Genomic DNA, 22,648 nt, shown 5'->3' with positions numbered 1-22,648 from the left:
AAGTGCTTCTGGGGGCACAGATGTACCTCTCTGGAGAACAACACCTGTTCTTCCTGGTTCACATCCTCATTGATAAAATATAATCTTTTTTTCAAACCAAGTTTTGCTAAATTGCAAAGTGTTCAATACCCGGGGTGACCTCATGTCTTTTGGAGTCTCTAAATGTGGCTAGGATTTTGTGAGTTCTCATTATAAGAGAAGCTCTCAGCTGGGCGCAATGGCTCACACCTGTAATCCCAGCACTTTGGGAGGCCGAGGCGATTAGATTACGAGGTCAGGAGTTTGGGAGGCCGAGGCGGGTGGATCACAAGGTCAGGAATTCAAGACCAGCCTAGCCAAGATGGTGAAACCCCATCTCCACTAAAAATAAAAAAATTAGCTGGGCACCTGTAATCCCAGCTACTTGGGAGGCTGAGGCAGGAGAATTACTTGAACCTGAGAGGCGGAGATTGCAGTGAGCCGAGATCGTGCCACTGCACTCTAGCCTGAGCAACAGAGCAGGACTCCATCTCAAAAAAAAAAAAAAAAAAAAAAAGAAGAAGAAGCCCTCAGGTATAAAACTTGATTTAGATACCAAGGAAGATTTTACAAGATTTAAAACTCCATGTAGGACCAACAGAAAAGTCTTCCAAAAACTGTGAGCCCTTACTCAATCTATTACGCTTGCAGAGCGCATGTTTCTCCCTGTTGAAGGCCCCCAGGTGCTGGAAAGGAATAGGGCTTAGAAGGGTAAGCAGTGAGCTTGGCACTGGGGCCTGACAGGGGCTGACTTCTCCTTGTTGCTCAGCGGATGGGCATCTCTGCATTGACAACCAAACAGCCGAGGCTTTGCTTGCCTGGTACAATAAGCCCAGCCACAGAAAGCTTGAGTCCCAGGACCAAGCTGAACAAAGACTCGGGAAAACAACTTCTCCACACAGATCATCTTACACATATCGAGTGGGCATTTTCTTATTCTCAGAAAAATAATTACAGGGCGCTTTTAAAAATATTTTATTTCCATGTGGCTACCTGCATGCTAAATTTTATGCTTAAGATAGTGGTTATGTTTTCTATCATCATTCTTATGAAGGTACACATCAATTTGAGGAAAATCAAAATGATAAAAATCCAAACTTATAGAACAGGGACATTAAGGGAAGTAATTTGCTTCATCAAAGCCCCACACGCCTTTAAATACTTAGTCCCGCCCTCCCTCCAGCCCATTCAATGATTTGCAACCCTGCAATTTACACTTAGCTTCTTAGAAAAAATACCATTTTGGTATGTCTGTAGTTTTACATGCTAATGCCATAAAGGACGTTTTCAAAGGCAAATTTAAAATATATCCTGCATACCTGGTGAGTTTTTATTTCAATTTCTGAGGCTCCACTGGGGGGAAGAACAGACTGATTATTTACTATAAATCCTTCAAATTCATCTTCTTTCCCCATCTGCCTAGCTATAGCTTTCATGCTGGGGTAGAGAATGTCAGTTCTATTAAAGAAGAAAGACAGAAATTAGCAAACATATTTTTTCTCATTTTAATTCTCTGATAATTATTTTCATTCATTTTATCTTTCCTATCATCAGTATCCTAACCCATTCACAGATATATCAACATCTAAATTCACCACAGTTATCATTTCTTAGCCACTTGAAATAGTGAGGCTTTTTCCCATTGGGTGCATATAACCTCAGTCCTCACTCTTCAAAATATTGACAAGTCTTCACATTTCCTAGTTATCAGGGACACTGACTATAATAATTTCACAAGATAAACAATCTGGCTGTACCAACTTTCTGTTGTTGTTGTTTGTTTTTGTTTTTTGAGAGAGAGTTTCACTCTTGTTGCCCAGGCTAGAATGCAATGGTGTGATCTCAGCTCACTGCAACCTCTGCCTCCTGGGTTCAAACCATTCTCCTGCCTCAGCCTCCCGAGTAGCTGGGATTACAGGTACCCACCATCACATCCGGCTAATTTTTTGTATTTTTAGTAGAGACAGGGTTTCACCATGTTGGCCAGGCTGGTCTCAAACTTCTGACCTCAGGTAATCCCCCCGCCTCAACCTCCCAAAGTGCTGGGATTACAGCCGTGAGCCACCACGCCGGCCTAAAGCAAACATTCTTAAGCTTGGTAAGGCCCAGGGTGTATGGGGGTGCTTAGTAAATGTTTGTTAACAGACACATGGCAGAAGCAACACGCCTTCCCAGCCAGCTACGTCATTCGAGCCAGGGCCTGCAGCTGCTAGCATGCCTCCCATTCCCCAGACCTGTGCCCCATGTGCCATCTGTATATCTCTGGCTGCAGTGCCACAAGCACTCAGAGACCCAGCCCATGGGTCTAATGGGTCATGTTAGGATTCATGGACCAAATCTCGCCCTCAGATAAAGGGGCAGGAAGCTGCCATCCCCAAGGTTCTAGTCATGGCCATGAATTTCAGCCTCAGCAACACTCACTCGTAGAGCTCTGAAAACTGTTTGTGGAGAGAGACAGAGTTGATATCCTGGCCTTGCAGCTTGAGTCGGCCCCAGTGCTCCTTTAGCACTTCCAGCTGCTTCCACAGTATCAGAAATGATCTCAGCAAAGCAAGGGACATCACCGCATCGCACGGGCCCTCCAGCAACTTGGAGGCTTTTGGGCTGTTTCGGAACTGACTTCTGAATCCTGGCACTTTGGACCAATCTGGCTGAAAGCATTATGGAAATCCTTCTTTACTGATCATGAACCAACACAGGTTAACCTTTTACTTGCAGCTTGTGCAAAACAAAGTCTTTGGAGAATTAACTTTTTCCCCAGGAGGAATGGTTCACAGGCCTACAGCACATGTAGAGTTGAGGGAGATTGACCATCCTTCATGAACAGTTTATGGAAAGGATAGGAATGTATCAACTGCAGCTTTCTGCTTGGGTCTGGAACCATTCATTTTGAAAACTCTCTTACTTGCATACTAACGTTTTATCCGCCTTTGAAAAACTGAGCCTTTTGTGTTTTCCCTCTGCATTCTGGAAAGTACTCTTCAATACACCTGAGATTAAAGTTCCCATCATGGTGGAGCCATGAAGTAACTTTCCTTTGAGGAATGGAAATTTAAGTTTATCCTACCTCCTGTTTCTTCTCATCTTTTAGAAGTTAGGCAGGAAACATTTCTCTTAATTAGAATTTATCATTCAATAAGAAAGATTACTTTAAAATTATGATTTCTTCATTTATTCATTGGTGCTTTCCTTAAGTAAATAATTGTGGAGGGGCTGCTATGAACCCTGCAGGACGTAGAGGAAACAAGGTATTCAGGTCCTTGTTTGTCCTGCTGTCCTGCAGCCAGCAGTCTGAGGGCCAAGGTCACCCAGAGTGAGGAACAAAATGAGGACCAGATTCAGGCCCACTGCCTGTCCACAGTGTCTCAGTCACAGAAAAAGGAGCTCTTCTTGGCAGACCAGGATGGCAAATCCCATGATGTTATGATAAAAAGAGGCTTAAAGAGCATTTAGGTGACAGCACCTGAGACACTCAAGTTTCCTGGCTAGAAACAGGAAGAACAACCTGGTATAACTGGATCCTAGAGCAGTGGTATTAACATACATAAGGAAAAGCCTGCCTGCCAGGAAGAGCGTTGGTCAAATTGTCCAAGGAAGAATTGATAAGCAAGACCCAGGGGAGAGTGAGTTCCTATAGATTGCTGGTAACTCCTCAGTCTTGTAGCCTGCCTCCCCAACAATCAGCTAGTGCATGGATTTCCAGATTTCATTTTATCCTCAGAGCTCTTTCATTAAATGAATTCTTATGCACTGGCCCAAATATTCAACAGACCAAGGACAAGCATGGTGACATGAAGGGGAGAGCCTGGAGGCCATGTAATTGCACGCCACCCCCAGCTCAAGAAGCCCCAAGGTGTCTCTTAGGAACCCCAGGGCTCCTTGGACCACAATTTTAAAAGCCCTGAGCCAATTCATCACCTTTACTTTGGAGCTTTGGAGACTGAGGCCTAGTGAGATAAAAAAACTTGTGGCATAACTGGGGCAGGAACTCAGGAGTCCTGACTCTCAGGGCAGTATAAATTCTGCTGATTTCTATCGTCTATGAATAGCTAAATAGTCCTAAATAAAAACACATGAAATAAAATTAATTAAATAATAATTTTAAAGCAAATTTGTTTGTTTATATGTTCATATGATGAGAAGTCTTTTCTACCTACGTGCTTTAATTTAAAAGACAAAAGAAGGAACAGGAGCCAAGATAAATAACAAGGTGGAGGATGGCGGGGAATGTCAGAAAAAGATGGTAATCCATCACAGACAGGGCCAAAAAATGGCAAACAGAAGGACCTGAGGGCCCAGCATGTTTTTTGATCTTGGCACAATTTGATCTATATCCAGCTTTGCAAATGATCATACTGGGGGGCTGCTACAAAATATTCCCCTCCTTGATAAAAAGATAGCTCTCCAAGGAGAAAGCTTTTTTGCTCCTGTTTTTATCTTACAAAAGTGAGGGAGATGTTTGCCGACACAGCTACATGGCAGACCTTGAGTCCTTGAAGTCACTGTTGAGGGGCTACACCAACCTGAACTGCCTCCTTCTAGACTTCTTATTATGGAGGATTAATATGCTTCCCTAATTTAAGTTATAGCTAATGGGACAACCTGTTACTTGCACCAGAAGCACTCTAATTGGCACAGAGAAGCATCGGGGGTAAGGGTGGATGATCAGAAAAATCTTCCTAAAGACAGTGGTTTTGAAGTGGAAATCTGAAGGATAACTAAGTAAGGATAAGAGTTAATCAGGTGATGAAGCAGAAAAAGGAAGGAGAGGGAAGTTTTCCACTAGAGGGACCAGCTTGCGAGAAGTACAGAGGAGAGCATGGTGCACTTGACAAATAAAAAGACATTGAGGGTAGAAATATTGGCAGGAGTCAAGTCACGAGGGGCTGATGAAAGCATTTGGACTTTTCTCAGGGCATCTGGAATCCATTGAAGAGTTGTAGTGAAGGAAGTGACATAATCAGGCTTGCATTTAAAAATATTACCCTGGTGAATGGATTGGAAAGAGGTGAGAGTAAGTGTACGGAATCCAATTGGAGGTCACGATCATAGCCTAGTGATCAGGGATGATGATGGTTTGGACTCGTAGAAGTGGGTACTGTGGGGGAATGGAGAAAGAAGACAAACTTGAAAGATATTAAAATAATTGATAGTAAAACTTGGTGACTTGTTGTGGGGTGTGGGACAGAAGTCAAAGATGGTGCCCAGAGTTTTTGGCTTGACCATCTGACAGAGACTATGGGGGAGGGGCAAGATTTAGGGAGTAAGATGACCTTAGCTTAGGACACGCTGTCTCTGAGGTGGAATAAGTGGAGCTATCCAGCAGGCAATTGAACATGTGAGTCTGATAGGATTGATATTTGGGCTAGACATATAGATTTGGATCATGGCATGTGAATGTCATCAAAGTTATAAAAGTGGATGGGTTTTCCTAGGGAGAGGGTGAGGAATGGAGCAACCTAGTAGAGAAGAGGATGAGGGAGCTCCAGGACCAGAACGTTGGGTTGGAGTCTGAGCTTGTCTCCTCATTACCCATGTGACTTTGGCCATGTTACTTAACCTTTTTAAGCCTTAGTATTCTTAACTATAAAATGAGAACAATGAAACAACCTATCTCATGGAATTATTGTGGGGACTAAATAAATGAATATATCAAAAGCAATCTGAACAGACCTCAACTTGTAGGCAATAATAGTAGTGGTATTAGTAGCATTCAGGGCTGACTTAATGGCTTGGGCAGAGGAGGCACAGTGCCTAGGGCTCACAAAATGCCTTATTTTTTTTTAATCAGAAAAAAAGACCTTTTAGGCTAAAGAAAATGCCTTAATATATGATTTTAATATCTTTTTCTTTGTACTAGCACAATGTTAAAATATAACTTTTAAAGGTTTTTCATGGCGGAGGGAGGAGCCCACAAAGGTAAAAGTGTTAGGGCCTGTGGAAGTCAAAATGTGGCCCTGGTAGCAGTGGTGGGATAGATTATAAAAAACATTTTAGGGTTGGCAGAGGTAGAGGACCCTACAGAAGGGTCTGAGAAGGAGGGCTCAGCAATGTCAGAGGAAAGGTAGGAGAGACTCATGCTGTGGAAGCCAAGGGCAGAAAGGCTTTGAGAAGGACTCTGTCAAATGCTGCCAAGGGGTTAGGTAGGAAGGTGACTGAAAGTACCCAGGGGATTTAGTGACAAGGACCACCTCTTGATGAGACACGTTTCAGTAGCAAGATTGGGAAGACAGACTGTAGTGCTGCAAGGAGTAGCAGGAAGGTAAGAAAATGAAGATGACAGATTTAGGCATTGCTCAGAAAGTTTGGCTCAGACAGAAAAAGTCTTCAAGTGGGGGCACCAGCTAGTTTGTCTGGCATCCAAACATGTCTCTGCCTAGTTCCCAGATACATGCAAAATTGTTTAAAGTCATGATACTAGGAGGGCTAGTGGCTCTTGCACCTTAGAGCTTCAGAGTGATAAACCCAGAGGAGGCAGTGCCTGCCCAGGAGGCCATAGGCCAGTAGTTGAGTGTGAGGACAAGAGCCCAGGCCTGAGATGTCCACCTGGGGCTTCTATCAGACCCCTCTGGCCCTTCCAACTCCAGTCCTAGATGTGTGACTCACAAAGAAAGCATTCAGTTGGTGTTTTTGTTTCATTTGTTTCAATAGACCTCCTACAACTTTTGTCCCATTTTAAAAATTAAAATAGTTGGATAGACCATAATCATGGAACTTAGAAAATGCTTTGCAGTGGCTACCCCTGCTCCACTGTTGCTCCCAGGTGGTGTTGGCACAGTCCTGGGACCTACTGAGAGAGGCTATGGGAACATGTGGCTCCCTGGACCATCTCCCCAGCAGAGAAGTCCTTCAGCCCAATACAGTACTGGTCAATATGGAAATGATTCCCCAAGAATACCTGTGCATTTTTGCCCAGTGTGGCTTGCTGTCTTGGGGGGGCCTCCATGGTCACATGATAGCTACTCAGAACATCTTCCAGTAGCAGTTGCACACCCACCAGTTCTCCATGAGCCACCTTGTGGTCACGGTCACTCAACCCACAGAGGCACAGCTAAAAAAACAAAAAAACCTTCCATTTGAAGACCATATATATATATTTTACATATGGTTTTTAGGAAGAAAACTAGGAGTAACTGTATTTACAAGAACCCATCCTCTCAACTGCTAGAAAATTCATAAAAACCAGAGTAACATTTCTAACTTAAAGTTTTCTTTGAGCACATCAAACTTTTGGCTCTGTATGAAAATGCCAAGTTTCCAGCCCTTACAGCAGATCTGACATGGTGAATGTATAGTGTGATATCAATTTTTCCTTAAAAGTACAGATATAAACACACATACGCAGAGAGAAAATACCAGGGAAATAAAATGTGAACTGTAATTGTCTCTTAGTTGTGGGACGATGGTTGATTTTTAATTTTATTTTACCATTTTATTTTATTTTATTTTATTTTATTTTATTTTATTTTTTAAGAGTCTCACACTGTCACCAGGCTGGAGTGCAGTGGTACGATCTCAGCTCACTGCAACCTCCATCTCCTGGGTTCAAGTGATTCTCATGCTTCAGCCTCCTGAGTAGCTGGGACTATAGGCATGTGCCATCACACCCAGATAATTTTTGTATTTTCAGTAGAGACGGGCTTTCACCTTGTTGCCCAGGCCAGTCTTGAACTCCTGAGCTCAAGTGATCTGCCCACCTTGGCCTCCCAAAGTGCTGGGATTACAGGTGTGAGTCACACCCAGCCATATGGTAAATTTTTTAAGACCATTTTTACTATTTTACTTAACCTGTTCTACTTATGGATAATTTTGAATATATAGAAATCAAACAGAAAAGTTCCTATCACACAGCCCCAAGAACCATTAACCCATGGCCAGTCCCATCCCATCCACCCACTCCCCCACCTCCATATGGTTTTGAAGCGTATTTATGGTTGATTTTCATGTTGTTCTTAATACTTTTCTATGCTTTCTATTTTTTAAATAAAAACAATATTTACTTAAATAATCAGGGGAAAACATTTAATAATGAAAAGAATCTAACAATTTAAAAGAAGTTAACGGCGGAAAAGAAAACAATGAAAAGAAATTCTCCCGACGAGTCCTGCTTTAAAAAGTTCCCTTCCCACCACTATTTATGGACAGGTCAGGAGTCACACATCTCTGAGCCTCCAGCCTGGGAGTTTCTCTAGGAGGCCCAGCCCATGACTGGAGATGATTGGCCATTCTCCCAGATCACTACTGTTACGAGAACTGCAGTTGAGTCTACAACCCAGGCCCACGCCAGTTTAGAGCATGCTTCTCTTCTATCATAAGAAAATGTGACTCACCTCGTGGTCCCAGGTTTACAGCTTCAAAATCAAACACCCTGCTTATCTCACACATTTTTCATCATGGGTGAGAGTAGGAGGATCTGACCTGTGGACCCAATGGCAACCATCTTTGCAGTCTGCACTCGAGAAGTTCTCTCTGTAACAATGGAGAAGAACTATCCTACCTGCATATTATATTCTAGGGTGTCTGGGCTGCTACTCATAGCTGGGAATAGTCCTCCATCTTCCAGAAATGCTCTCCAAGGAAACAGCTCAAATGCCTAAGAGAACAAAATAATAAACATGATAATGCTGTACTTTGTGTTTAAAATTAATAGATATCTGTATATGAATAGGATATCTGTGTCTGCACCCCAAAACAATTTTGGATGACTTATTTATTACATGGAAGTATTTCTTGAAACTTCCTAGTGATACAGGAGAGAGTAATAATCTATTTTTTAAATAGTTTTCTCAGCAGATGGTGAAACACAGAAGAGTACTTAAGATTTCAGTGTAATTAATCAGCACCAGTGTTCAGAAGTTCCAGAGCAGTATAACACCAATGGGACACATTTAAAATCAATAAAAATAAATTTACTCAAATGCTCTCAATATCAGGAACCTTAAAAAGTTGTCCTTCATCACTATTGTGCTCCAGTTCTAGGTAACAACTGAAGACCAGCGCCACAAATTATTACATGTGAGTCTCTGTCTCCTCCGTATCACTAACCAATAGCTAAGGCATCCTCTGTCCCTTGTGATACCGTGTGCAGCCCTGGAACCAGTGAGCCTGCCTATCTGACCCCATTCTACACTTCCAGGCCTGGTTCTGGTTTTAGTCAAGTCCTGGAGTTGCAGTTGATTCTGACAGCAAGAAGCCAGGACTCTTGTATCCACCTAATCCCAGGCAACACCCAAAGGTAGCAAGAGCAGATCCAGTGGTCACGGTCCAGCCCTGTCTTCTGGGTCTAAATGAGGGCCAAGGCTTGGGCCCAAAGTCACTGTCTTGCAGCCACTGCAGGTAGAAATGTTGGTGTCCCTTGGCTTAGCACTATAAGATCAGAATATTAAGTTGGAAATTTTGGAGTCGAAAGACCAGGGATTGTGAGGTAGTTTGAAAGAGATATCCACTAGTTCCTTGATACTCCTCCTGTAAAGAGGTGGAGCTTAATTCCGCACCATCCCCCCTACTTGAATGTGTGCTGGACTTAGTGACTCACTTCCAGTGAAAAGAATATGACAGAAGTGATGAGAGTCACTTCTGAAATCTGGTAATAAAAACACTGTGACTTCCATCTTGGGTTCTCTCTTGGACTGTTTGTGCTGGGGGAAGCCATCTACTGTGTTGCAAGGAAGCTCGGTGGAGAAGCATATGTGGATAAGCCTGGAAGTGGATCTTCTGGTGCCCACCAGCAGCCATAGGAGTGGGCTTGGAGGCAGGTTGTCCTCCAGTCAAGCCTTGAGATGATTACAGCCCTGGCCAACATCTTGACTCATGAGAGACCCTGAGCCAGAACTGCCCACCTAAGCTGCTCCCAGATTCCTGATCCTCAGAAACTATGTGAGATAATGAATGTCTATTACTTTAATCTGCCAAACTTTAGGGTAAATCATTATGCAGCAATAAGTAACTAATACAGCTTGCAACCTGGTGCTGCCATGACTCTGGAATAGTCCGATCTCTGGCCTTCCTGAATCTTGAACTCTTTGGTTGTAGAAGGTGGGTAATATTGTTCCTGCCTAGGAGCAACAATAGTTGCCAGGCTTGCCTTCAACAACAGGGGCTATAACCAGGGCTATTGAAAACCCAGCTGCTGACTTCATTTATGCATTGCAATTGCTATCATGACTATTTATTACATGGAGAAGATTGTTTGTTTTGCTATCAACTGTGAACAGACAAGCTGTTGCCCCGATCAGCCTGTTGAGGGTTTGGAGGCCAAGACCCTGACTGGGAATCACAGCTGGCCCTGGGGCCCAGACTGTTCCACTGTGCAAGTGAAGCTGAGCCAGTGAAGACAGAGGGCATTAAAGTCTTGAAAGCCCCTGCAGAATCTAAACCAAATGGAAACAAACAGCCTAAATTCCCTACACACAGCACACCATTTACAGTATAAAAATACGTCAGAAACACACCTGGAGGCTCCGTGGATCCAGTGGCTGGGGCAGGCTGAGCTGCGAGGCAAAAATGCTCTTCCTGAGACAGTTGCTCAGTGCTGGCAGCCCATGGCACATGCCGTCTGTGACAGACTGGTAGGCAGGAACATTTCCAGCTGCCAAAAACGTTCTTCTACCAAAACATGGGGTCAGGGGGGCATTTCATTAAAAGCAGTTACTTACATTTCTAAAGTTCAAAACTTTCCTCAAAGTTACGGAAGCAAGAAAACATTTCGAGATATTAACAGGTTCCTTCTTCAGCCACATCAACCCCCGTGCCCATTACCCTTGACTTTCACAGTTCATAGCCCTCATGGGGAGGGTTGGCATACTCTCGACTAGCACTGTCTAGCAGAACAGTCTGCAATGGTGGAAATGTCCTAAATTTGCACTATCCAATAGAGTAGCCTCTGGCCACGTGTGGCAGTTGTACACTTGAAATGTGACTACTGTGACTGAGGGAATGAATTTTTAATTTTCTTTTTCTTCTTTTTCTTTTTTTAAAGGCTAGTCAAGCGAAGCAGTGTGAGTGGAGAAAGAATAAAGCAATCTGTAACTGGTTGTAATCAATTAGTTGTAAACACGACTGCACTCAGACCAGCCCAAATTTTTAATTTTCTTTCATTTAAATTAATAATAATTTTAATTAAATTAAATAGCCACATGTGGCTACTGAATAGTGCAGCTGTAGCTCTAGAAAAAAGCTATCAATTGTTTATTGAATGAATTATTTTAAGACCAAAAGCTGAGACAACACTTCTTTATAAAAACTAAATTTAAAGTTTTAAGCCTCCTTGGGGTTTGGGGGAGAAAAGTTCTTGTTTGGTTTTAAACAAAACTTGGCTTTGTATACCAAGAACCACAAACCCTGAAGACTGGAGCATGAAATTTATACCATAAGTCAGAGAGAAGGAAGTATGCATGATAAATTAGAATGATTTTTCTTGCCTAAAAGGAAATAAGAGTTAAACAAGGAAAGACTACTAGAGCTGAGTTCTAGTGGATGCCTCTGGATAAGTTGGAGGAGGGTATCCCAGAGCAGAAGGTCCTTTTGCTTGGATTCTCTGTGAGGTGGCCTCCCAGGAAGACTAGCAGCCCCTCAAAGTGGGGAGAAGGACCCTCACACGTGGGTATCCAGAGGAATGCTGAGCAGCAGGCTAAACAGAAGAGGCCTGGGGTGAGCCAGCTCACCCACCGCAGAGATAAAGGAAGTGGCTGTGTCTTCCCAGCTGCCAGGAAGATTCGAAAGCACTGACAGAAACTTAGATCACCTCCGAGAGGATGGTAGAATGAGAAGAGTGTTGTGTGAGGCCTAAACTTAAGGTCCAAAATTTGTGCTGCCTTGACTTCTGGCAAAACCAGGAGGCCTCAAATAGCTTAGCCACAAGGTCCCCCACTCCCCACTCTGTTCCCACAGATAAGGTCTCCAGGTTTAACGACCCTCCTTATCAAAGGAACCAGGTGCAATTCCTGCTTATCCTTGAGTAGCGGTTTCAGTTCCCTGCCAGACCACAGCATTATTCAAATCAATCACCCCTTCCTGTGTGAAGCACGGAACATCACTCTCTCCTGATATTACAAAACCTGCCCCCCACGGCCCTTGCCTGTTCACTCTGTTCCCAAGTGGCCCTGTATGGGGGGACAGTGTCCTCTTCCTCTGGATTGTGTCTGTGAGTAATAAATTACCACCCGCCCCATCTGTCATTCACCCCATCTGTCCAGGGTCGGGTGTTTGGCCATCCCCATGACCCTAGGGCAGGACCCTTCCCTCTCCAGCAAGTGAAGAGGAGGTGATTAAAACAAAGGGGAAGAGGGAGAATCTTGCATTAACTGATTTTAAATCTCAGATGGATCACTTTTAAACTCCAAGTGTGATTCAGTAATGTGGCATTAGAAAGTTTAATCTTCTTGCCATCAGTAAAAGCTATTTTGAACCACAGGGAACTCACAGGGCACATGCTAGAGTTTTCCTCCAGGTAAGAACTTAATGAAACCTGCAAAGTGGCCCGGAGGAGGCCAGGCAAAAGCTCTTTGCTTCTCAGATGCCAAAAACGAGGGCCGTGGCCTCGTTCAGCACTGCTCATGTGAGGGCCCAGGCTCCTATGTGTCTCCCAGGAATCCCCAGACAACCCAAAGCACACTTTATTTTTAAATTTTTATTTCTTTTTGTTTTTAGAGACAGGATCCCTGTTGCCCAGGCTGGAGTGCAGCAGCGCAACCATAGCTCACAACAGTCTCAAATTCCTGGGCTCAGGGGATCCTCCCACATAGGCCTCCCAAAGTGCTGGGATGAAAGGAGTGAGCCACCACACCCAGCTGTCAAAGCACACTTAAATAGCTGCATGTTTAGAGAGAGTTAAGTAGGTGATCACGAAAATAAAAATACATTCAAAAATGAACAGAACGCCAGGTGCAGTGGCTCACACCTATACTCCCAGCACTCAGATCTCTTGAGGTCAGGAGTTCGACACTAGCCTGGCCGACATGGTGAAACCCTGTCTCTACGAAAAATGCAAAAATTAGCTGGGTGTGGTTGTAAACATCTGTAATCCCAGCAACTCGGGAGGCTGAGGCACGAGAGTCACTTAAACCTGGGAGGCAGAGGTTGCAGTGAGCTGAGGTCATGCCACTGCACTGCAGCCTGGGAGACAGAGTGAGACTCTGTCTCAGAAACAAAAATGAAGAGAAAACCAACAAACATTCAAGGAATGAGAGGCTGGAGTTGCTTTCTTTAGAAATTCCTTGATGTACTCCTAAGGCAGGCTTGCTGCAGGAAGGGTTGTATCGCCAAGGTATCTCCTCAGCTTTCTCCTTTTTACCCTAATCACCCTGAACATCAACAATCCATTCAGACTAGAGGCACTTTTCATGTGATATATTTTACACTGTGCTATAGAGTACCTTTGAGGGACTTTGCTTCCTTCCAAACCTAAAGTGCAAAGGAATTCTATTCTTTAAATCAGGGGGTGAAAAACTAAACTTTTTCGTAAAGGACCAGACAGTAAATGTTTTCATCTTTGCAGACCCTACAGACTCTGTGGCAACTCTTCAGCTCCGGGGTTGTAGTGTGAAAGGGGTGACAATCCCTAGGTGAATGGGCATGACTGTGTTCCAACAATGTTTCATTTATGGACGTGGAAATATGAACTCCATATCATTTTCATGGGTCACAAAATACTATTCTTCTATACATTTTTTTTTCCATCCATTTAAAGATAGGAAGGCCATCCTTAGCCCACAGGCCATACAAAAATCGGCAGAGACATACTATTCTTCTATACATTTTTTTTCCCAACCATTTAAAGATAGGAAGGCCATCCTTAGTGCACAGGCCATACAAAAATCGGCAGAGACCTCCAGCAGTAGTTTGCCAACTCCTGACTTAAATAGATGAGATTGGATAGAACTGCTTTGTCACCCAAGTGTTTACCTTCAATGCACATGATTAATTCACCTGGCATTAAAGATAAGCTTAATCCTCGGGCATTTCTTGAATTGGCTAATCAATAACTCCTGCAAGTTGGTGGACATGTCCAGAGATGAATGCTGGGCCCTGGTCAGTGTGATCCAACCCATTGGGGGACAGCTACCAAGTTCCATCAACCCTTTGGCTAGTAGAGGGGGGTTGAGAGGGGCAGAGTGAAATGTTTTGTGCCTAGAAGCATGCACATAGCCAGTACCCAAGATGATCTTGCCTTCTCTTCAGCATCCTCTTCTCTGTCCACGCTGCCACTTGGTCTCCATAATAGCTCTTGGGTTTTGGAGTGAAACACACCTAGGTTCTAAATCTGGTCTGCCACTTACTAGCTGTATAATTCCAAACACACACAACCTGAACAGCTCTGAAGAGAAAAGGCTGGGGAAATGTAACCAGTGGAGGACACAGTGGGGTGAACCGTCTGGGTGATTCTCTCCAGAGGGTCACAGAAAAACATATAAAACCAGAAATAGGACACAATCTCCATTCCTGCAGATGGAGTGTGAGGACAAAGAAAGCCCCGGCAAAGCGATTCCAGGGGGTTTCCTGGAAGCAGAGTGGTTTCCCTGGGAGAGCAGTACCAAACGGAATCCTTCGTAGCTGAAATCCAAAAAGGACTTCTGGGGGATATTTCTGTTTCTTCACCAGTATGTGAAATCCTTGCAAATTCTGACCTTGGGCTTTCAGAGCCCAGAGGACTAACAAATGGCCATCCTGACAATTGTCTGAGGCTTTACATCTTACCTGCTTGACTAAGCTACAGCTCAGGAAGCTATCTGTCAATATAAAGAAAACAAATTAGCCTGATTTTTGTCCTGCTGAATTTACATTCTAAATCCAAGAGTCCTCTGATGTCAGAGTAAAGAAGATTGACAGTAGAAAAAGAACAAGACAGTTCAGTGCAACCCCCACCTTTTCGTTCTCCATGGATGCCTGCAAGTGCAGTGGAAAGCAACTGCAACCTACAGGTAAGAGCACGGCCCTCGGAGGCCCTCTCAGTGGCTAAATACTCACATGGGGAACTAACCTAAAGAAGCTAATTTTGACAATTAAAAAGTCAGCAGAGATCTTTAGGGCTAACCCTCTTTCCCTCTCATACAAAACTTATTTATACTGGAAACATTATGAATCTTAATCCAAGCTAATTTTCCCATCAGCATCGTGATTAATTACCCAAATAAAACATTTCTTTTGCATGTGGAGTACTTAATACAATGGTACCTACAAGGCTAGAGGTAGATTGATTTATTTATAAATTTAACGCTGGTAGCCAATTCTGTTAGCTTGAGAAGTTCAGTAAAACTTCTGTCTTTTTGAAAGGTAAACAAACGTTGAAAAAAAAAACCCTAGAAATAATCATCTTTAGAAGTATAAAAATGTTATTCCCAGCAGAACCCCCGTGTACATTGAGAGCAGCAATCATTATATGAACTGTTCTGAAATTACATTTGCTAAAATCAAGATTGTTATTCGCCAATAAGAACAGATTCTCACAGACAGCCTTTGTGACAGGTCATGTTTGGTAGCCATGGCGTTCTGGATCTGCTTGTGCCCGTGACTATTTTAAGCTCATTATCTAACCTTGCCAAGAGTGGCCTCCCTAGATGGTCACTCAGCAAACACCTCCACAGCAGAATTTCCTAGACAGGATGAGTGCTCCAGCCCTTACCGGATGAGATGCCTCACTGCAGCGTCAAACTGCAAAATCATAACCTCCCTTCGGAGGAGAAGTGCCTGGGCCACCCGGGTAGGGTCTTGGGGGCTCTGGAGGCTGTCAATCATGTTCTGCAGCTCTTGAAGCTCAGACCCTAGAAGATGGAAAATATTTTAGTCTGACAATGTGAAATACAGGCTACTATAGCTAAACCAGTAAACCAACATTTTGTCCCATACTTATCACCTAATCAGACTTCCCGTGTTTTGTTTGTGGGTATACTAATTATATGTTTTGCAAGACCAGCAAAGCCTTATGTTCTAGAATTAAAGGTCTGATTTATGTCTCCTTTCTTCCTCAGGAAGATAAAAATTTGCTTTGCTTTTCAGTACAATAAGAACAGGCCAGGAAAGAAAGTTTTAAAATTTATAAGGCTATGGTCTTGAAATAGAACAAAAAGGAGAAATGACAAGGAATAGGAAAATCTAGTCCTCAGTATATCTGTTAGGTACTTGAAGAGATCAGAGATTATGAATCAGCACTCATCTCTTATTGCCATGCTATATCCAAATCAGCCCTGCCTGTCACTGGCTCATGGATTAAAGAAGATTCAAGACCATCTAAAGCAAGTAAAAAGCACATGTGCATATATGTATATATAAAGATATGCAACATATGTATACATACACATATGTGTATACATATGCATACATATCCTTCTAGGAGATTCTAGTCATTTTAGGAGCAAATGTGGAGGATCCATATTTGCTTTATTTCTTAGACCCTTACTGTAAGAGTAGGCTATGTATACATAGATTCATATTCATTTTGGGTGAAAATTTAACTTAAGGGCCTTGTAGGGCACTCAGTGCCAGGATGTGGAACCCAGCCTGAGTCTGGATGACCATCCTAGCATCTAGGTATATATATCCTAGTTATTGGCATAGAGAAGGAGCTAGTCAGAACAGGATAGCACAGTGGAAAGTGATGAGCCCTTGGGGAACATGCTTGGGCTCACACTTACACGGCTACCAGAATGTCAGCTGGTCTGAAATATCCCTGTGAACATAGTGATAGTTTTCTACCCTGAGAGGACATCTCTGTTATTAGAAGAAGGATTGTGAAAACGGATACAGTCCAAGGCAGGAGTGAGACAGGAAGCCCACAGGGCATTTCTGGAGATGCTCTATCTTGACAGCTGGTCCACATGCAAGCAGCCTTCTTTCCTCCCTAGCCCAGTACTGGGCTCCAGCATCTACTGAGTGAGAAAGCAGAGAGTTGTGGGAGGGGGAAGCTGTCCATGAGAGCTTGATCAGGCAGATCCAGGGCTGAGAATGGTTGCTAACATATGTAATATGTGCTCTTGGCTTTAAGAACAGATGAGCAGTCCAGATTTCATATCCATTTGCTGTTTTATACAATACAAAATTTGTTTTATTTTTGTTTCCAGCCCCAAATAATTGAGTCCAATCAGCAAACTTTTTATGACTCCTCTAAATCTGATAGTCCTACTGGGCTGAAGAGTTCACCAGAAGAAGAGTCATATTAGAACGAATTGTACAAGAACTTTTGTGGTGATTGGAGGGAGGAGAGGTGGTCAGGGAGCCTCATTTGTTCAAGGCCTAGTGTGTTCGGTCTACAAGCAATATCAGGCTGTGCTGTAACCAGAGGAAAATTTCCTAATCCTCTGCAATGACAATGAAAAAAGGAGAATATAAAATTACACATACCCTGTGGTTAAAGCTCTGTAAAATATAAATATGGAATATATTTGGGCAGGGGCTAGAAGGGAGTAAAGATAAATAAAATTATTTCACTTGTTAGAGTGGCTGGCTTACAGGTGATTTTTTTTCTGTCATTTCCATCGTTTATATACTACTGGTTGTGCACTTGGCATGTGATCGCTTCCCAGCAACATTGTTGTATGTTGATATGTAGTATTATCATTAAAATACAGACGTGGAGGCAGGACTGCCTTTCCTTTGTTATTTTACTGATCTTTAAATCCTCGTTCCGACTTTCCTTCCTTTATGGAGTCAAGAGGCTTGTCGGGAGGGGAGGTGGCAGGACAGGCGGCCTGGCGGTGGGGACAGGGCGGAGGGTTGTTGCAGGCAGCGATGGTGGTGAGGCTGGGGTGAACCCTGTGCCAGGAAACATCAGGAAAGGAGCCTTTGCTCAAGCCTTTCCCAGGAGGGTCCCGTTTGGGAAATCAGGGAAGACAGACAGACAGACAGCCAGAGAGACAGGGGGAGAGAGAGGAGTCACAGTGGCCCCGTCTCTGCATGAAGACTCGGAGATCGTCCACTTCATTCCTGGTTTCCCTGAGTTCAGTGTGAAGTATTTGGGCTTTAACTGGCCTACTTATCCTTTACAAAGGAAGTCACAATGTAAACGTTCACATTCTGATTACATCCTCTGCTTCACGGGGGACTTCAAAGGGAGTTACTGGCTTTCGGGGAAGAAGAGAATTTGGCTGCATCCACAGAGCTGGTCCACAGTGTCTAAGAGCTGTTTTCTTCAGTCAAGGGGAGGACCAAAAGCTGAAATCTTGAATTTCCCTCAAGATTTGTTTTAAAAATACTTTAAAGCGTATAAGTCCACAAAAGTAATTAGAACTAACAATTAGAACTAACAATTTAGAACTAACTCTAAATTGTTCTGAGATGGCTTAAAGGAACAGACTCTCATTTCATCTTTCCCCTTAGTTCTTCTTGCCTCCTCTGGGAAACAGGCCAAGAACTAAGCAGCCTAGTCTTTTTAAAAAGATGATTATCTTGGAGGGGATTTTTTTTTTTTTTTTTTTTTTAAGTTTGCTCTTTATTTTGAGCAAAGCAGAGCATGTAAAACTGTACATTCTCCCTGGAGCACAAATGTGCAACATGACAATGCATGCCTCTCCGCATGCTTCAGAAAGCCTGGGCCCCACATATCTCAATGGTTTCTGGGTTCACAGTGCAGAAATGGCAAGAAAACAATTCCCTTCTTCCTGAATTCCAGGTCCTCAACTTGGGCCTCATTTCCCGTGATTCCTCGGAGCCATACTCATGGGTTCGTTCATGGGCAGGTTCACTTCTCCGGACTGGCCACGTGCAGTTCTGCCTGCTGCTTTTGCCAGTGTCCTTTTCTTATGTTGCTAGGACTGTCCCTCCTATTTTCTACACTGATCCAAGTCCGCTCCTCTCCGGTCTGGGAAGCACCCTAGATCACCTCCCTGATCTGGGGAGGTTTTGCCCGGGGGCACCCTTTACTCCCAGCTGCTATAGGACTGCCTGTGTAGTGACTTCACCAGGAAATATGGCTCTGGCTCTCTCGGTTTCTATCTCATCTCCATGTAACAACTGCCTTCCCATCTCAAGGGCAGGCAGGACATTTCTCTTGGCCACACTCCTTCTTCCTGTGCCTTAGCTAAAGCTCAGCCCCCACACCCTCCCGACATCCAACAGCCCCGCTAAGAGTGTCTTAGCTTATTTTCTGAGTAAGCCCCACTTACAACAGTCCCCAAACTAGTAAAAGGAAAGGACCTAAGAGTGCTTGGAGCTTCTCTAATCGGATGCTTATGTTGAAGACTTGTGAGTCACTCTGACAGCTCATTACTCTGCAACAATTCTGTGCCTTCTGCTGAGGTGGCACCACTACCACTCTGTCTTTATCCTGCTGCTCCTAGACACAGGCATTATCCTCCTCCCAGATCAGCATGCATGCCCTTCCCTATGTCCACATCTAAATGTTTACAGAGCCCTTCAGTGTTCCTTAGCACAATGCAAATATACCTGCCACCAGCTCCAAGGTCTCCTACAAATGTGTTTCCTTTATGCACCAACCAGCCACAGGGGAATATCCTCAGATTCTCTGACATTTGTTTTAAGAGCATTAGGTTTAAACAGGCATGTTGCCTCATTTCTTAGGCTCTTCTTGTTCTTTTAAATCCCCGGCTACTATAGTATTTTGCTATTAATTGATATTTACATGACCAGTGACATTATTTGGATGGTAGTCACATTATTAAGGCAAGATTACTTTCCCTGATTCTGATAAACATAGCTTAGTAAACATTTCAGTGTTTTTAATTCACCTCATGTGTTTATCTTATAATATAACCTGTGCTGATGAGCACTGGGCGTATAAAACTAAAGCCTCAATCATTCTTACCACAAAGACTTTTAGGTCATTGATAGCTAACCAAGGGCTGTTTACAAGCTTCTTAATAGGGAGTGATTGGCTCTGACCTTGCCATGTGAGTTTATGAAGGCCAGGAAGGAAATGGGAACAAAAGAAAACTAATATTTAATGGGGGCTTATATATCCTAGAATTTTGACATAAATTTCAATCCACAGAACATCTGTATGAGACAGATACTATCACCGCATTTTATAGATGGACAAGCAGAGACCCAGAGAGTAAAGTACCCAGCTTTCAGTAACCAAGTGGCAGAGGCAGAGTAAGACCCAGGCCTCCCGACTCCTGACTTGGTGCACTTTGTGGTATAGCCCGTGAATGCGGAATCAAGCAGATAGCTGTGCAGTGTGGAGACAGTCTATAAGACAGTTCGGACTCTTCCTTTGCCCTTCTGATTGCTGTCATTTATGAGAGTATATTGTAGTTCTGTCTTTCCGAGTATTAAGAGCTTCATAGAACTTCCAGTGAATACTGAAGGTGATTTGAATCACCTTTAATCACTCACCAATGCCCTCAGTTCCTCCCCAGTCTCCTCTCAAAGGGTTGGGACTTAGAGGAAATTCAAAACATGCTGCACAATTGCCAAGCTTAGCAAAACTGACAAGGTAGGCCACGATATCATGCAGAGGAGCTATCAGCTGTAAAGTTCGCTTTAAGGCTTTAAAAGCTGCCTGTGGATAAAATCAATACAAGGAAATACATTTTAGGACGTTTCTAAGAGGCATATAAAGACATATGAACACTGAATGGGGACGATATCTTTAAACAAGAATATTTCAATAAACATTGGCACAGTATATACAGGATAATATCAGAAAAGGAACAATAAACCTATTCATGAACCACGGTTACATGCCCTTGGAAAACGGAGCGCCTATGAGGGGTTAAAGCAACATGTTTCTTTGTTTAAAGTCACTGAAGGCCATGAACACATCAAAATGTTTGTATGGCCATCAATGAATTACAAGGGTCACAAATCAATTCATAGAAGGGACTCATATTCAGACAACATTATCTTGAGGAAATACCTGTAAGCAAGGTATAGATATTTATCAACATTGTTTAAACCAACACATGACTGAAAATTAAACCGTGGATCTTATATATCAACGTCCAAGTGGAGGAAAAGTGAAAAATTATGATCTAACTGCAGAAGGTAGTATTTCCATATTTTTAAAAATAAAAATCTGAAACTTCTTCAATGAAAGTAGGGGTAAGAAACCAAGTTTGCTAAACTGATTTACTAAGAAAAATCAGAATATTCCCCAAATGCCATTTTCAACATTGCAATTTATTTCTTTATCAAATACTTATGTTTTATGTGTTTCTATGTTTTCTTTTTTAAAAAATTGTTACCAACATTGCCCTTGATCAGTAAGTGAGGTACACAGAACCCCTCAGAAAACACTAACCCTGAGTTACAAGTGTGATCTCAACCTCTCATTAGCTTCAGAGCATCAGTGGGGTTTTTGGAAGGGTTGGAAGGAAACTGAAGATTAATAAGAAATGTCAGAGGCTTGAATTAGGGTTCATTAGTGACCAGTGAGAGAGATAAATCATAGCATAGTGAGGCCCAAGACAAATTATGATAAAGCAGAAAAGGCTTCTGTGAAAAAGATTTCTGTAGTTAGATGTCTGAATAAAACAAGGCATGTTCTCTGGAATTGATACGTTTAACTGTGAGACAAAACCCAGCCAGTTTCCATTCTGGCACACATACAAAAAAATACAAACCTTTTCTGGCAGAGTTTTGAACATAATCAGCACTTCAGAAGAATGGGGTATGAACCATAAATTGAGGAAGACTTTTCCATCCGCTGACAGCAAACATCGTGGCCGGGGCTGAAATCTGCAAGTGTTAGAAAAAAGGATCCATAGCACGCATTTCCCTCTAAACAAGAGGCGTCATGAATGACCCTGTTGGATCACCGCCCTCTGTCACACAGGCCTGTCACCACAGGCCCAGCATCCACACCCCAGGGCAGCAGCCCTTTTCATGTCGCTCCCAGGTGGCCAGTTCATAAATAACTCAACAGGAAGAAGAGCAGTTAGGCTGATTTTAGCCAGAGCTGCGTGGGGGAAGGAGTGGGGATGGAGGGAGGGAAAGGCGTGGTAAGAAAAGACAGGAAGGCCATGAATTAGATGGCCAGCACCACACTAGGTGGTACATATTTTATGTCACTTAATTCATCTGGCAACCTCAGGATGGATCTATTTTTGTTCCTCTTTCACAGCTGAGGAAATTGATGCCCTGAGAAGTTATGAAGATCTACCCAGCTCCTAAAAGATGAAGTTAGAATTCAAATGCACATCTCTTTGGGAGGCCGAGGAGGTGGATCATGAGGTCAGGAGATCGAGACCATCCTGACTAACATGGTGCAACCCCATCTCTACTAAAAATACAAAAAATTAGCCAGGCGCAGCGGCGGGCACCTGTAGTCCCAGCTACTTGGGAGGCTGAGGCAGGAGAACAGCATGAACCTGAACCTGGGAGGTGGAGCTTGCAGTGAGCAGAGATCGCACCACTGCACTCCGGCCTGGGCGACAGAGTGAGAGTCCGTCTCAGAAAAAAAGAGAGAATTCAAATGCACATCTATCTGTCCAGCTGTAGAATCTGGGCTCCAAAACCAGGCTCTGTTTCTCTTGCCTTGCCACCACATTTCTTGCCAGGTTCTCCAGCTTCTGGTGTTCTTTTCCTCCTTTCTCCTCCTCCTCCAAATACCTTATTATTTCTTAATAAGGTTAGTCATCTCTTCGTTTAGTCGGCTCTTTGTTGCAGGTTTATATATAAACGTATTGTCCATATATGTCTGGTTTAAGGATTCACACAAGCCCAGGTACCCACCACC

The 22,648-nt window shown here is 43.3% G+C and overlaps 1 protein-coding gene across 1 annotated transcript in view; it reads right to left on the bottom strand.

The window, feature by feature from the left end:
- The window catches only part of LOC700544 (uncharacterized), a 151,273-nt gene that overhangs the window by 37,075 nt on the left and 91,550 nt on the right, over positions 1-22,648 (bottom strand). Inside the window, 8 exon segments of the mRNA XM_015137604.3 lie at positions 1,338-1,476; positions 2,440-2,669; positions 6,917-7,069; positions 8,516-8,611; positions 10,470-10,623; positions 15,638-15,776; positions 20,305-20,470; positions 21,534-21,648. Coding sequence (XP_014993090.3) covers positions 1,338-1,476; positions 2,440-2,669; positions 6,917-7,069; positions 8,516-8,611; positions 10,470-10,623; positions 15,638-15,776; positions 20,305-20,470; positions 21,534-21,648 — 1,192 coding nt within the window.

The sequence above is a fragment of the Macaca mulatta genome, chromosome 4, assembly GCF_049350105.2.
Source record: "Macaca mulatta isolate MMU2019108-1 chromosome 4, T2T-MMU8v2.0, whole genome shotgun sequence".
NCBI lineage: Eukaryota > Metazoa > Chordata > Mammalia > Primates > Cercopithecidae > Macaca > Macaca mulatta.
This window is presented reverse-complemented; position numbering and strand designations above follow the sequence as displayed.